The sequence below is a fragment of the Camelus dromedarius genome, chromosome 6 (assembly GCF_036321535.1).
Source record: "Camelus dromedarius isolate mCamDro1 chromosome 6, mCamDro1.pat, whole genome shotgun sequence".
Classification (NCBI taxonomy): Eukaryota; Metazoa; Chordata; class Mammalia; order Artiodactyla; family Camelidae; genus Camelus; species Camelus dromedarius.
This window is the reverse complement of record NC_087441.1, coordinates 44981284-44997521: the sequence shown is the minus strand read 5'-3', so window position 1 is coordinate 44997521 and position 16238 is coordinate 44981284. Positions and strand designations below refer to the sequence as shown.

The 16238-nt window shown below is 42.8% G+C and overlaps 1 protein-coding gene across 1 annotated transcript in view; it reads left to right on the top strand.

Moving 5' to 3' along the window:
* The window catches only part of ARMC2 (armadillo repeat containing 2), a 176957-nt gene that overhangs the window by 78662 nt on the left and 82057 nt on the right, over positions 1–16238 (top strand). Inside the window, exons 4-7 of the mRNA XM_064486802.1 lie at positions 239–296; positions 2970–3107; positions 11697–11958; positions 12423–12495. Coding sequence (XP_064342872.1) covers positions 11741–11958; positions 12423–12495 — 291 coding nt within the window. The 5' untranslated portion in view covers positions 239–296; positions 2970–3107; positions 11697–11740. The remainder of the gene's footprint in view (positions 1–238; positions 297–2969; positions 3108–11696; positions 11959–12422; positions 12496–16238) is intronic.

Below are 16238 nucleotides of genomic sequence, written 5' to 3'. Positions count from 1 at the left end.
GGCAGCGAGGGGCCCTTGAGATGGTGTGAGTCGGGGAATGTGACGGGACTTGTTCCCAAGCACAGGTGAGCTGGCACAGCCACAGGCCCTCCCAGAAATAACTGGCAAGAGACTGGTGGTGAGGGATGCTGGTGGGGGTTGGCGGAGGGGGCTGGGGTGACTGTCAGTGGACTGACACCTTGGCACATAAGGGTTACACATTATGAAGCCCTCATTGATTTGTTCATTTATTCAACAGATTTTTATTGAACATCTGTATGTTCTGGCCACTGTTCTTGTATCGAGGACACCCAAAGGTAAGTAAGAGGGACAGCCTTCTACTCTTCGGCACTTACCATCCTGTTTAGCTAGGTGCTTCCATTCTCTTTCATTGGGATTCTCCTCTCCGGGATCCAAATGAACAAGAAGTATAATAAACAGTGAGAAAAACAATAACCAAAGAAGAGATGGTTTGGAGCACCTTTTAAAACTTCCTACAGAGGCATTTATCTTTCCTTTTGGTGAGGTTCTTGAGAGCAAGGACTATCTGGGCATGGGACACCTGTACCGAGTGCTTGGGGACCGTAAAATGATGCTGCTCCATGCCAGATGAGCTTTCCTCGTGGCAAATCATGACGTCAAGGTGGGTCCTGGCTGGAAAACTACACTGCCCTCTGCCTGAAGCTGTTCTAGGAGGCCAGCTGGTACAAGATGCAATCACATGGCTTCCTAAGAACTTAAGCCACTTAGTGCAAAGCCTGGTGGATCTTTAGTGTTGGGTGCTAGGCTGAAACAGGAGGTGGAGCATCGCATAGTGAGCAATGGTTGGCTGGGGGTTGGGCCCCTGAAGCTTCATTAGAGGGCAGGCCAGTGGGGGGTCTGGAACAGCTGCAGCCAATGGGCAGAGAGTAGCAGGGGTCTGGAGGAGCCAGGGGGGGTCTCCACTCCTGAGAGCAAATGAGCTGCTCTGAACACTGCCATCTTGCCAAAAATTCCTTCTTTTAGTTTGAGTTTGAGCTCTCAAAATCAAAACCGTTTAAACATTGAAAAGCCTCTGTTTCTATCCAGATCCTAAGAATTGTCACAATGAAATAAACAAAAAAACACCTGATTGACACACCATTCATTTTAACAGTCTTTAGGTGTGAACTTAGGAAACACCCAGAAAGAAGAATTTCACGGAGACTTTTTCAGTGCTGAAACTTCCCAACTTCTTGATCAGTCAAGGCCAGTCCACTGGTTTTCAAGTTTCAGACAGAAACTGTTTTATCCACACTGCATCATGGGATAATCATCCTGTTTATTTCTGAATTTATATTTCCTCTGTGTTTGTATCATAGCTTTTCATTCTATGAGTCTTGCAGAGATGAAATAGGAAAAGAGCGAGCGAAGTGCCTTATTTTCAGCTTTTTATTTTGAGATTTTGCACATTCATATGCAGTTTTATGAAATGACATGGAGAGGTCCTGAGAGGTCCTATGTGCCCCTTGCTCAGTTTCCTAATGGTAATGTCTTGAGAACGATGTACAATGTCACAGCCAGGGCATTGACACTGACACAGTCCGTCTTTGTCAGATTTCCTGTTTCACATGTACTAGGGTAAGGGCGCACATGCGCGTGCGTGCGTGCGTGCATGTGTGTGTTATGGAATGTGAAGTGTCTGGGGCTCTGACACAAAGTGCTTTCTTTGCAAGTGCACAGGGATTATCATGAGGTTTTCATTGTTTTGTGGCTATTACTTTTGCATTCTTGGTAGATAATACTGTGAACCCTATTTACGTAGTATCTTTTATCTGAATCGCATAAAGAATTGTATGATTCATCTCATCTCAATGAACACCTGTGCTTAGCATTGTTAGATTTTAAAGATATTGCTATTAGAAGCTCAGATATTGTCAGCCAGATTTGGGACCTGCTAGGATTCCTTCTGTCTGACTATTTAAACCTGAAGCTGGACTCTATATTTCCTTGATCACTTGAATTCCCACTGCTAAATTAAACTTTGTTTTCACTATTTAAATTTTCCTTCTTATCATATTACCAAGATAATACAGTCTTGGGCTGGTAACTCAACAGTACAGAAGTACATTGTTTTACAAATCAAACAAACTGAATTTGAGAGCCCAAAGAAGTGGCAAAGGAATGCCCTGGGTGACCCCTACTGAGCTCATGGGTATCCAGCCTGGCTGGGGGCGTTCCCCCTCAGGGCAACTCACTGCCATTTTCACACAAGAGAGAGCTGAGGAGCCTCTCTGGCTGAGAGCCTCAAGCTCCAGGCTCACAGCCTTCTCTGGGGCTGCCAGGTTCTGTGGGGAGACACTTCTCCACAGCGTCATGAGCACAGCACGAGAGGTTTGGGGAACAAAACACTTGACAGGTCAGGTCCTTCTCCCCCTCTGTCCCCTGTCCTCAGTACCTCTGGCCTCTTTTGGGCCTCTGTCCACCCTGACTTTCCCAGGGCAGGGGCCAGCCAGGCCACAGCCTGGACCCCATTCCCTGGCTCTCACAGCTGAGCCACCTCCCAAACCTCCAACCCTCAGCTCTGCCTCTGATCACAGCCCCGGCCGTGGAACCTTAGAGCTTGCTGTATCTCGAGGGTCATTTGTATGTAGTTCACTCGCCACATTTTACAGATGAGAAAACTGCAGCTATTCAGGGTCGCACCCCCAAGTGCACAGCTAAAGAGTGGCCAAGGCAGCATTTGAAGCAGGGTCTCCTGACTCCCAGTCCAGGACTCTATCACAACATACTTCTCACGTCCCTCCCTCAAACGGCTTCCTCTGCTCTGTGCCCTCGCATGACCTCCATCCTCCAGCTTCTCCCAAACCTCCAGACCAGGACACTCGCCTTTCCCTTTACTTCCTCTTACGACCTAGGCATGTAGCCTGTCTCTTCAGGCTTCATCCTCTGGGCCATCCCCAGTCCTGGCCACCCCCATATTTCTGCTCTCTCTTTCTGCTTTCTATTTCTATTTCTGCTCTCCCTCCTAGGCCACGGGACATTGTACAGACAGCCACAAAAGCATCCTGACTAGATCCGCCAAGAACTTGAGCAGTGGAAAACAGGAGGCAGGAGAGAATGGGCAGATATACTTCATCTTCTTTCTCTCTCTGGTGGACTCTCCCAAGGTAAGTTCCACCTTGCAATCCTTCCAGATGAGTGCCAGGGCTGTATAACCATCCTTGCTGAGCGCCCTGGCTTTTTAAGGGTGGGATCCATCCAAAGCCAAGGCAAGGAGGTGGGGAGATGCAAGGAGTGTGCAGGGAATGGCAGCAGGTTGAGTACATGGGGTGTGTGGGAATGCGGCCTGCAGGGTCACACTACTGGGGCTTGAATCCTAGATCCACCATTTTTAACAGCTGGGTAACCTGGGCAAGTGAAGAATCTAAACCTCAGTTTTCTTGCATGTAAAATGAGGATAATTGTAGTACTCCAGTATTGAAAGATCTGCTGATTTAAAGTCGTGAAAGCACTTTGCACAAGGCCTGTTAAAACCCCGAAATAAATCCTGGCCATCATAATGAGGTAGAAGCAGAGGTGGTGGACGGATCCCGGAGAATCTGGAATTTAATTTGGTGGTCAATGGGTAGATGCTGAGAGCTTGTGAGCAGAGACAGGCACATCCAGGACCGTGGTCTCTGACAGTCACTTTAGTTGTTGAGTGCAGGGTGGACTTGGAGCAGGAGGAGAACAGAGTGGGGTCAGAGCTGTAAGAACACAGCTGAGGCACTTCTGGGAAATTTTTTCCTTCTCAGTGTAAAGACTGTATGGAGAGGGCTCTGCTCCTTTCCTCCCTTCCCTCCTCTGTCATGTGAGAATGCACAGCTAAGTGCTGCCACCAACATCTTGTGACCATATTGGGAGGCATGACTGATACCCCTTAATGCCATCCGTGAGCTGCAGGCCAAACCCTGAAACAGCCCACTTCGAGATTTATTGTTAACAAAATAATATCTCTGGTATTTAACCTACCTCTGATTGGGTATCCAGTTACAGCTGAAAGCTTCTAAATATACTGGCATCCTCACTTGGTAATATCTCACAGGTGAAGTCTGACAAAGAGTAGCGGGTTTTCTGATGGTCTCTTTCAACCTACAGGTGGTACTTCAACAGTGGCTTAAGATGAAGCAATTCGTAGTTAAGACTCCTGACTCAGTCCCTGAAAACTAGAACCCTCTCCCATCCAGTGAAATGCTAGGTTCTTAGAGACTCTGTAATCAACCAGTAATTAAATGGACCACCATCATTTAGCACCCCTGGCAACACTTGGCTTGCCTGCTCTGCAAACGTGGTCATGACCAGAGTGCTGTGATAGGATAACGTGCTTAAAGGCAAAGTTGTGGGGGGATATGGTATAGCTCAGCAGTAGAGTGCATGCTGAGTGTGCATGAGGTCCTGGGTTCAATCCCCAGAATCTCCATCAAACATACAAAATAAAATGAGCAAAGGTTTAAAGAAAAAAAGGCAGAGTAATACTGAAAGTGCGACAAGTAACAGCTGAGCTCCATTAAACAGACTTCATATAATTTTTTTCAGTGAGTAAGTTTTAGGACTGTTCCACAGCTTTGTGTCTATCCAGTTCCATGAAATTAGTTAATTTTCATTGCATTGTAAGTTTTCATTAAGTTGCATTCTAATGTATTTGTACCTTTAAATTTGTATGCCAGGACTGCAGAGGCTATCAATTTGATGAACTCCTCACAGGGATTGTGATAAAAATATTTTTGTGTGTGTGACAAAAATAATTAAAACACTGAGATTCCAAATTGGCAAGAATAGAAATGTCTCAAAATGAATATCAGAACTCTAAATTGGTGATATTTATTCCATGCAGAAGCAGTTTTTTTTTTTTAAGACACAAAACTTAATTTAATAGAAACTTTGTTTGCAGTTCTTACATTCTCAGTATGAGCCGAGCTAGAACCCGCTGCCCCACTCAGAAGTGGCCCAGTTCTGGGGGCAGGGAAGAAAGGGAAGGTGGTCAGAGTTCAGGCCCTCGGAACCTCATTCTTCCTCAGTGCTGGAGGGTCGGGGATACCATCCTCTTCCCCTATACCCCTCTGGATCCAGGGAAGGAGAACAGATGGAATCTTGGGCCTGGGGCTTCTCCTCCAGACCACACCCCACCCTACCCCAGGTCCCCAAGTTGGAGGGGAACTAAGGGATCTGAGGAGAGCAGGGGACAGAAGGTGACAATTTTTTTCCTCTGTGAGTCACATCCATGTTAGGGTCCTAAAGATCATTGAGGGAATCTTGAGCATTAAAGAAGTTCTTATTTAACTTGTATCTTTTCAGGAATAGATCTAATGTATAAATAAAGAGAAATTCTAGATATTACATATGAAGTATGTGTGATGTAAACCATAATATAAACTATAAAACCCACTGGTAGTCTGTGGTTAAAAGTAGCTACAAGTTCATCATTCTGTTGCACTTTTACATCTTAGGGTATGCGAAATTCTAGTATTACCCATTCTACCACCTATGTAATTCTCACCTTAACTCAAAATCCAGAAATCCAGCAGACATTTTCAAGTGAATGTAAAGATCCTTAAATTCCTCTTGCTCCCTGTAGCCTGACATAGGATATATTTTGAGATGAGTGAGAGGAGAAAATGAAGAACATCTCTTAACAGTGTCAGCAGCCTAGGAGGGTCCTCTCAGTTCCATGAACAAGAGGCCTCAGCCTGAAAAATTACATTTGCATGTGTACAATGTTGGACGGTACATGGGACCTGAGCACCAAAAACACCAGGTCTCAGATTACTTAACTCGCTATGTGACTGTGGGCAGGTCACTTACCCTCTCTGAACTTCAGTTGTGTCCACTTTCAAATTGGGATAATAATCCCCAAACCAATGATATCTCAGGCTTATTGTAAACTCCAAATAAAACAATAAAAATGAACTGCTCCAAATGAAAGCAGTTTGGAAACTATAAAGTGCTTTATAAATGTCAGATACTAACAATCTTTTGTTTTCTTCTTTAATCTTTCTAAAGTATAAGAAATGTGAACAATTTTGTTTCTAAAATAATTCCACTTACAAACTTAACTATGTCAAATTCTGTTAGTCATCAGGTAACCATGGAGGAACAGCCAGGTCAGTATAATAGACCATTTCTATAATATCCTCAATATTCTCCTATTTTGTGTCCTTTGGTAAGGTAAGCTGAGATGCTTTATTGCTTTTAAATAATTCCTTCCTATAATTCTGCCCTTGTCATTCTTTTCAATAGTTCTGATGTGCCTGCAGACATTTCCTGGCCAAATGAGCTGCCTAGCTTCATGTTCCAGGAGTGTGCTTATGAGGTCTATATTAGCCCAAGATCCTAGGGTGCAAAGACTGTAGTTAGTAATTGTCTGTACAACAGGTTTTTAAACTGAAGTTTCAGCTAAGATGGTAATTGTATAACCATCAGTTCCAAAATGAAGGTGAGGCAAAGTCTCCATGGGGTAAGTTACAAAGAGACGTACAGACTCCCTGGACCTAAGGGTCTGGACTGAGGCTAAAATTAAGGAGTCAGAGAGTAGAGAAGGAGGATGTATAAGAAAATTTCTTTGGAGAGGAGTGTTGGGGTACCATCTCCCTCATCTCAAACTCAGTGAGAGGTGCTTCCCAAAGACTGCAGTTAGGTGGTCCCAGGAAAGCTAAAGCTCCTTCCTGGGGCAGCATGGAGGAGGCTGCATTGGGATGGGACTTCACTCTCAGTCACTGGGGCAAGAGATGTGTGGGGTTTCCCTTGGACAAGATATGAGGTCATCTTCAGACCCATCTAAAGGGGCGGGAGTGAACCCTGGATTTCTAGAGCATGGGAAGGAGTTGTAAGCAACCAGTGGAATAGCACTGCATCCACTCAGGGTTTCAGGGAGAGCAGTCCCCATTAATGGGAAACTCCAAAGGAGCCAGGAAAGACCCACGTGGGTTGCTTTAACCATGGGCCAGGCACAGCAAGCTCAAAGCCATAAACTCCCGGAAGGAGTGCTCTACCTCCTGGCTTCTCCTCTCCCCACTTTCTGCCCACCTCCACCCAGGCTGGGTCTCAAGGAGCCTCCAGTGAATGGGGAAGTGGTGAGCCCAAGCCAGTTGCATCTCTGCTGGGAAAGTCAACTATAGCTTTAAGCCTAAGAAGGGGATGGGGGACAAAGGCTAACTTCCAAGTAAAGTTTGATGCATTTGTTCATATCTTGTACCCAACATTAGAATTTGGGACGAAGCTGTGGTTGAGACTTAGCTACTATAAGACTATCAATTATCTATAAATGAGCAGAAAATACAACTCTACCCAACTTTCTATCCAGGGCTGGGGAAAGATAACCAATACTGAATTATACTTTTAAATGGTAGTGAGAGACAAGAATAAAGTTCCATTTTGATCATATCTTACAAGTTGTGAATTCAAAGTACTAGTCATGGTTTTATATTAAATGGGCAAAGGTCTCTTTGCACAATGGAGTCCACTGACCGGTAAAAGAAACTTGATGATATGATAAATCATGTTGAATCACTGGAAAAGATTTCAACCCTGAAGAACATAAATGCTTTGTATTAGGCCCTAAAATTATCCAATCAAGTAAGAAATATTTATTGTCTGTTTTATGTGAAATCCTGTTGGATATCTTGAAGAACACTTAGATTCTTTAGTTCAGGCTAATATAATTTCCCTCCTAGCATCATGCCTTACACATAGTATGTGCTCAAAAATATTCTCAATTTTTTTATTCTTTATAAAATACTTAGCACGAAGGGATGTGGCATTTTTCCAATGTTGACAACAACACTTAAGCGGAAAAATCCCCATACTTATAAAACATGGTGCAAACGTGAATGGAGAGTGATTATGGTCTCACTTGTATTTAACATTGTGAAGTGTTGCTGAATAGTCTAATAGTAAAGAACAGAATTTAAACCAGGAACATATAAGGGGGGTTCTTTTCGTCAATCAACTGCGATAACGCAGTAAGAACAAAAAAATGATTGCTGGCGAGATGCCTAGACTTGAATCTGCCCCTATCACGTACTAGACCTCGGGCCCCTATTTTGTCTCCTGTGAATGGGGATGCCAAGTTGGTGACCTCAGAGTGTCAGGGATGCTCAGAAAGATAATATACAGTGAAACATCCTTTGTAAAATCTAAAGTGCTTCACAAATGCAAGGTCTTAAAAGTAAAACTTTTAACATTCGTTGACTGCCACATGCATAGCACTTAAAATATTTCTTCCTTCAGTCTTCACGATCACCACAAGACCTAGCTAGGTACAGCTACTTCCTTCCGTTTGACAAATGAGGAGACTGAGAGGTTAAGCAACTAGTTCAAGATTATACTGAACGCAGCTTGAACCAGTAAATCTTGAATCTTACCCCTAACACTAAGCTGCCGTCCTTATCGTTATTCAGTAGAGGCGGTGAGATCTCGTAGGGGCTCAACAAACGCGGTTCCGTAAACTGCAAATTTAAAAGTAGATGCTTTTCCACCCCCGCTTTTCGACGCGGATCCCTCGCCCTTTCTCGCAGCACCTGACGCTCCCACTCCAATCCTGAAGCCCTCTCCCAGGCTCCTGCCCTCCCCCGCCCCTCCACCGCCGGCTGGCGCCCAACCTCAGCATTTCCACGCATGCGTTGGGGAGACCTGCGCAGGCCCAGTGGCCGAGCGGCGCTGAGGGAACTCCCACCTCGACTCTGTTGGCCCCACCCCCCTGGGCCCCGCCTGGCCTCTCTCCTGCTGCTCTGCTTCGCGGCTGCTGCTGCCTCGGAAAAGCTGGAGGATGAGCTGAATCTCCGCAGTTGTTACTGTCGCCAACGCTAACCACAGGTGCTTTGGGTCTGGCCGGAAGCCCCCTTCCCTGCGCCCACTCCCAACTCCTTCCCTGGCCTGCTCCGCCTGCCAGGCGGCTACCTGGCTCTGCAGGGAGGCATCCCGGGCGGCGGGTATAGGTAGTTTGTGTACAGTTACCATGGAGACGCTGGCTGGCCCGGCTTTGCGGGCTGAACAGCCCGCGGGCAAGCGGACGGGCGGGCAGGGTGAAGATGCTGCTGTGTTCTGCTCTGGTCTGGACCGGTGGAGGAAGGGGCATTGCAGGGAGTAGGGGAGCCGCTGTGCGCGCGGGAAGTGAGGCTTCCCCCACCGGTTCACCGGGAACCTCTCCGCCTTTCTGTCCCCGGTTGGGGGGGAGAGGCGATGAGAGTGCCCTGTGCATGCTCTGCGGGTCGGGCCGCGGCTGTTTTTATTTCTATAAATTTTGAGCTTTTAGCCAAGCGCGTGGTGCTTAGTAAAAACTCAGTAGTATTTGTTGAATGAGAGTGTGATAGACTAAGGAGCTTTGTCTAGGCAGTGATCCAGCCAAGGTCACACAAATTGTCTTCTGGGCTCTTCTAGGCAACGGTTACAATAAATAAATAAGTGTATGTGTAACAATATACATTAAAATAAATCATATGTACGTAACCCTTTTATCCATTCCCACTAGTATCACAGCAGATCCCCCATCTCACCCTGGTGAATTACTTCACTTGGTAGAAAAGCAAGTACCACTCTTTATTTTTAACCTTTTTTTTTGTGAATCTACCAAATTCTGATTAGTTGTGTTTTGACATAGCTGATAATCCATAAAATACTTAATAAAAATTCTGTTTTCATAAAGCACAACACCCTGGTTTAAATTTTAAAATACATAAAATGTATGGAAACACTGAACAATGCCATTTCCTTTCTTTTGCAACTTCTTTTTTTAAAGGCAGTTTTTCATTCATAGGAAAAATTTTTGTTGTATCCTTTTATTACATAGCTCTTGGACAGTGGTTAATGTTTTTTAAGGGCCAGGTACCATGCTGAAGCACTTTACATGGATTATGTTATTCTCAGAACAAGCATATGAGGCAGTTACTATTACAACACACATTTTACAGATGGGGAAACTGAGGCTCAGAGAAGTTAGAAGCCCTGGTGGAGGTTAAATTGCTGTAAATTGTCAGAATATTTGAACCCTTACTCCAGCATCTAAGCATTTAACCACTGCTTCTTTGGATACTAATATTAACACAAAAGTCATTCAAAATCATGGTAATGGTCTTGAGTATTTGATTTGTAGGAAAAAGAGTATGGAGATGGCCAGTCTTTCCCCTATTGCAAACATCCTGATAGTGCAGTGTTGCATTTAGCAAGAAGGATCTGCTTCAAGTGACTGACTATTTGCAGCACAGGTAAAGACAGATTCTGTTACTCACAGCTGAAAGCTTCCAAAAGATTGGCATCCTCACTTGGTAATGCCTCACAGGTGAAGTCTGATAAAGAATAGCAGGTTTCTCATGGTCTCTAAACCTATAGATGGTACTTCAACAGATGTTTTAAGATGACGCAATTTGTAGTTAAGACTCCTGACTCAGTCCCTGAAAACTAGAACCCTCTCCCATCCAATGAAATGCTAGGTTCTTAGAGACTCTGTAATCAACCAGTAATTAAATGGACCCTCATCATTTAGCACCCTTGGCAACATTTGGCTTGCCTGCTCTGCAAACGTGGCTGTGGCCTGAGTGGTGGAGGTGCTGTGATAGGATAACATGCTGAAAAGCAAAGTAAGTTGTTGGGGGGTGTAGTGTAGCTCAGCGGTAGAGTGCATGCTGGGCGTGCTTGAGGTCCTGAGTTCAATCCCCAGAATCTCCATCAAGTAAACACCTGACATATTCACCTGGAACATGTTGTGGATAGTTATCATCATATTGTTTTCCTCAAAAACTCTTAGGGTGGATAGAACTAAACATGTTCTTGTTGTCTATTGTTAAGAATCATAGTAAATCCTCTTTAGTTGTCCAAGGAATCACCTGTTGATTCTACTTACAGAAATAGAGTCTTTTTCATTTCCTTGGGCATATGTCACAAAAACTTGTTTTCTTTTTTTGTAGAAATTATTCTAAAATTGGTCAGCTGAAATATATGAATAATTTCCAGACCTCTGTCTCCCTGGAGATATAACTTTCTCAGGGGATTAAGGTTTTTCATTTTTGTTTTTTAAATGAACATCTAATACTACATACTAATTAGTGCACGGCTTTAACTCTTTAACTGGGCAGTAGCTTGGGAAAGGATATTTGGTATTTGGTATCGATATTTGGTATTTATTCATGGTAGGACACTGTCTCAAATAGAAGGTGATTTGAATCAACTCATTCAAACATATAGGCAAATATAAGGCTAAACCTTTCTGAGTGTACAAACTGCAATGATAAAAGCTAATATAGTTTGGAAAGAGGCCCCATCTGACTAACTTTAACTTTATACTCACATTTTGTGTGTGGGGCAGTGGAAAAGAAAGGGAAACTTCGGTTAAAAATGTTAACAGAACCACCACCACATACACATACCATGTGTTTTTTATGTATTGGAGATTATCAGATGGTTTTCCCTTCTTGCTCTGGATTCTTTCACAGTTTATCCTCTTTCTCTCTGGTTTAGCTTTCATTCTGGATCTCTTCCCCGCACATCATTTCCCTCAATCACATGTGTTCCCAGAGGCTTAACTGCTGTCATCCTGTGTTTTTGAAAGCTCTTCTCCCATCTTTATCTTCTAACTGTAACTGCCTGGTAGATTTTTAATGAAAAGATGTGATTTTTTTTTCAAGTTCAATGTAGAATAATGGTTTAAGTATGTATGGGTGGCTTTTAAACACTCCTTTCTAAGTGACTGAATGAAAATAGTTGTTTTTTTTACCATTTATTTGCAGGGTGTGGTGTTCATCTGAAGAACATTTTACTTTTAAAAGGAAAGATGCTGTCTCCAAATGATAAAAAGTTAGAAAAGCTGGATCCATTTTACCGACCTTCAGTGTCCAAGCAGAAGACAAGTGCAGAAATCATAAGTGAAGCACGAAATGCCTTGAGAACTGTTAGGACCCAAAGACCGCTTACACCACGGGAAGACCAAAGAAAACTATTTGGATCCGCATCTTCAAGAACACCAGAAAATAGACCACCATCCTCCTTCAGGTATGTGACATTTCTCTTGCCTGTACACTCAGATGTGTAAACCACCAGATGACATTTTCCCTTAATTCTAATTGTGGATAGTTGCTTTCTAAGTTTGACTTCTCGTGTCTGTTCAAGATTTCTAAAGATAATTCCAGACCTTGGGTCCAAGAAGTTGCTTTGGTTTGAAATGGTTAATAGTGGTTGTCATACCAACTTTATAAAGTGATATGAAAGAAGCTTTAAAAAAATCACTATAAACATTTCTTCTTTTCATTACTCAATATTTTTAATCCTCCTAAAATCAACGAAAAGAATATGAATAAAATGTGTAAAGTACTGTGCTTCTTTAAAAATTACTTCTTCCTCAAGGTTATGCACTGAATGCTTTTAGTTGTTTGGGGGCTAGAGTTCACTAACATACACTAGAAATAAAAGAAATGATGCTTTGCAAACTAACATTTTTGTTCCATCTCCTGCGCTAGTGTCCATGCATCCAGTTTTGAGTCCTCTGATTCCAAGCCCATCTCTGGCGCCCGTCTCAGTCCTCTAGAGCTTGTGAGTACTTTGTATTACCATGAGTGCTGTGAAATGGAATTGGTCACAAGTACTTGGAATCAGCACTTATATATGCTAAGAAAGTGACCACATAGACCTAAATATATTAATAACTTAATATGAAAGCAAATTCTTTTTCACTTTTTCAAATATAATGGTTAGTATCTAATGAAACACTTCTATTATTCACCTATAGTTTGATAGTAGAAGAGTTTTAGAAATATATAGAAACCTGGCAAACAATGTTTCACAGTATTTTTTTAAGTTACACATATATATTTTATTTTTCATAGTTACATATACAAATAAACTATAGGTGCATGTATATAGAGTGAAAGATTTCTTACCAAAAAAACCCTCCACTGGTCTCCTGTCCCTTTATTTTTCATTCTCCCTTCCACAACGGCTCTCACTTTAAACTCTCTTGGCACATTCTTTTGGTGTTGAGATCCAAACTTTTAAATAACACAGTGTCTTGCTGCTCTCTGACTTATGAGCTTGAGGAATTATCTAATGACTTCCCACTAGGGAAGATGAAGATTTAATTCTTGTCTGTCCTCCCACGCCTCCTCACAGCACATTCACCCTTTCTATCCCCACTGCTACTCCCAATATAGATATATCATAATTTTGGCTAGGTCCCTTTTCTCTGACTGTGATTATATAAATCCTGTTTATAGATGGGCCTTGAACTAATGATAATTAATGATGATTACTTCTCCTTCCCTACACCATTTTTGTTTTCCTTGGTGTTAATTGCCTTGCTTTTTTAGTTTTATATTATTACTGTTTTAACTCCAAACTCTTCCCCAGTGGTCTAGGTCTCCTTCTTATACTCAGGCACATGAGATATTCTATTGATTCATCTCCTTGGAGAACCTTCCACTCTCCCTCCTGGACCACTTGCCCTGGGCATCTGGTGCACAGCTTGCTCCTCCTTCCCATGGTGGCTTTCCTGGTTCCTATATTCCAAGTCCTCCCCTTTGTTGATTTACTCTTGTTTTAGTGGAATACTCCCTTCAATAGCTTCTTGAGGAAGGAGGTATGGGAAATAAATTATTTGAGACCTTAACTGCTGATGCACTCTGGAAATTTGCAGGATTTTTCTTTTTGTTCCCAGTGTTATGAAATGTCACAATGCTGGGCATTTTCAATGTAGAATCTTGTGCCCTTCAGTTCTAGAAAGTGTCCTTGAAATTATTTTGATGTCTTCCCCTCTTTTCTGTTCTGTTTACCTTTTCTAGAATGTATTATTTGAATGTAGGAGCCCCTGAACTGGCACTTCAGTTTTCTTATTTTCTCTTTTCTCTTTCCCATATCATTTTTTGGATGAGACTTTATCTTCTAATCCTTTTATTGAGTCCTTTTCATTTCTATTATCATATTTTTAATTTTCAAAAGCTTTCTCCCACCCCTAAATTATCTTTTTTTAATATATAGTATTCTGTTCTTGTTTCATGGTTGTAGCATTTTATCTGCATATATTAATGGTAGTTTTGATTTTTGAATTGTTTTCTTCTCCTGAAATCTCTGTTGCTGTGTGTGTGTGTGTGTGTGTGTGTGTGTGTGTGTGTGTGTGTGTGTGTGTGGCTTGAAAAAACAAATTTTTATTTTCTCACAGTTCTAAAGGTTAGGAGTCCAAGATCAAGATGGCAGTAGAGTTGATTTCTTCTGAGGCTTTTCTCCTTGGCTTATAGATAACCATCTTCTCCCAGTGTCTTTACATGATCTGTCCTCTGTGTCTCTGTTGCAGTTTTATATTTGTCTTGGTCTCTCTGTTTTCATATCAGAGGCTCTCCTCTGATAGCTGTGCTGCTTGTTTGGCTGTTCTTATTTGAGAGTGGAGGCGTGTAGAAGGTGTTGGTCAACCCATAGACAGTACCTACCCAAACCTTCATTTAGAGGGGTTTGACTGTGCTGTGCTGTTTGTAAGACCCCCCAGTAGCAGTAGCTTTAGGGCTTTCCTTGTGGGCTAGTCAGTTCTCTACTGAAGTATCTTTCAAGCTTTTTCTTAGAGAATAAAGGCTGGTTGCTGACTTCCAGGAGCCAGGAGGAAGAAGTTAGGAATGCCCAGCATTCAGTACATAAATACTCAGTTAATATCTGTGTTTACATTAACCCTCAATTGTGCCTGGTTAGCTGATTCAGAGACTCTCTGTTTTATCCTCTCCAGAGAATAAACGTCCCACCTAATCCTGGATCAGTAGCCTGACTGTGTGGAGCTGGGAGGGAAGGAATTATACAAACTTTCAACCAGTTCTCCTTATTTTAGACACCCCTCCCTTGATGCCCCTGCTACTGCAAGCACCTGGTAATACCAATTCCTTAGACTTTCATGGAATTGGGATGTCTGTCAAGCTGCTGCTCCATTTTTATTACTGTATATGTGTGTGCATATGTTTGTTTTTGATCAACTATTTTAAAGTAAACTTCAGACCTTCTAAGACTTCATCCACGAAAGTGTGCATTTCATACGCACAGGGGCAGTCTCCTACACAACCACAATGCTATCATCACAGCTCAGAAAATTAACATTACCCAGTAGAATCATTTAATGTATCATCCATGTCCAAATGACCCCAATTGTCTCAAAATGCATCTGTGTTCCCAAAGTACTTATCAGAATGTCTCTGTGGGGGAGATCATACTTGTTCTTATATCGCAGATGAGAGAAATAAGATTCCAAAATTGTGATGATGAACCAGTGTGCAGTAAGTGCTTTGTCAGCCATTACTGATACGTGGCTTCTTGCACCTACAGCCTTGGAAATCATTTGGGTTTTGAGCCAGCTACAACAAGAAGACCCCCAGTTTGGCAGCCCAGTGGGTCTGCCTTGTTGTAGAGTGACTCTCTGTTCTATAGTTCTGTCATTTGAAACTCCTATGAATTGTTTTTTTTTTATTGCTGTGGTTTTTTGGGACTCAACTCAATTTGGTCCTACTCTTTCCAAAAATCTCAGTTTCTAGAGTTCACCTGGTCCCTGTCAAACTGTGGTTCTTGGACTGCAGGATTAGTTGTTAGGCAAAGGTTATGTTGACCTTTGTTTCTGTTTAGGGTCGTTGCAATTAAATTTCTTTACCTCAGAATGGTTGGGTGCTATGTGCAAAGTAAGAGCAGGCTAAGAATAACTCCTTTCGTTTGCAATTTTTTTGTGATAGTGGATTATGTAAGGGTCTCAGATATGTTTCATTTTAAACAAAAATTAAAGTTTGGACTGCCCAGTCAGAAAATCTGAAAGTGGTCTCAGACTGCCTCCCCTTCCAGGTTATTTCCTCCTTTCCGCTTCCCCTTTTAAAGAATGCTTTGACTCTGGTCACCTCTAAATTGATAAAGGGAAGAGATCAGGTGAAATAGGAGCAGAGGGCGAGGGAGCATGATCAAGACCACTGGAAGGTGGGGGGGAGGTGTTGTGTGCAAAGGGACACCATTGCTGAGAGAATCTGTGAAGACCTAACCAATTGAAATGTCAGCACTTTCTAGATCAGGGAAAATCTGTCTCAGACTAATTTGCCTTGGAATAATTCCTCACCGAGCAGTCAGTCAGTCAGCGAAGAGGGGCCCAGAGAGCAGCCCGTTCCAGCTCCTGCATTTCACAAATCCACTCAGCTCTTCGCACTTGTACGTTGTCCCTTCTCTCCATTTCTCCCCCGATTTCTGGCCTGTGCTTCCCCCACACCCTCTAGCAGGGGTGGGCTGCCTCCACTCAGGACTGCCCTGGGCTTCAGAGGGAGACGGAAGCACTG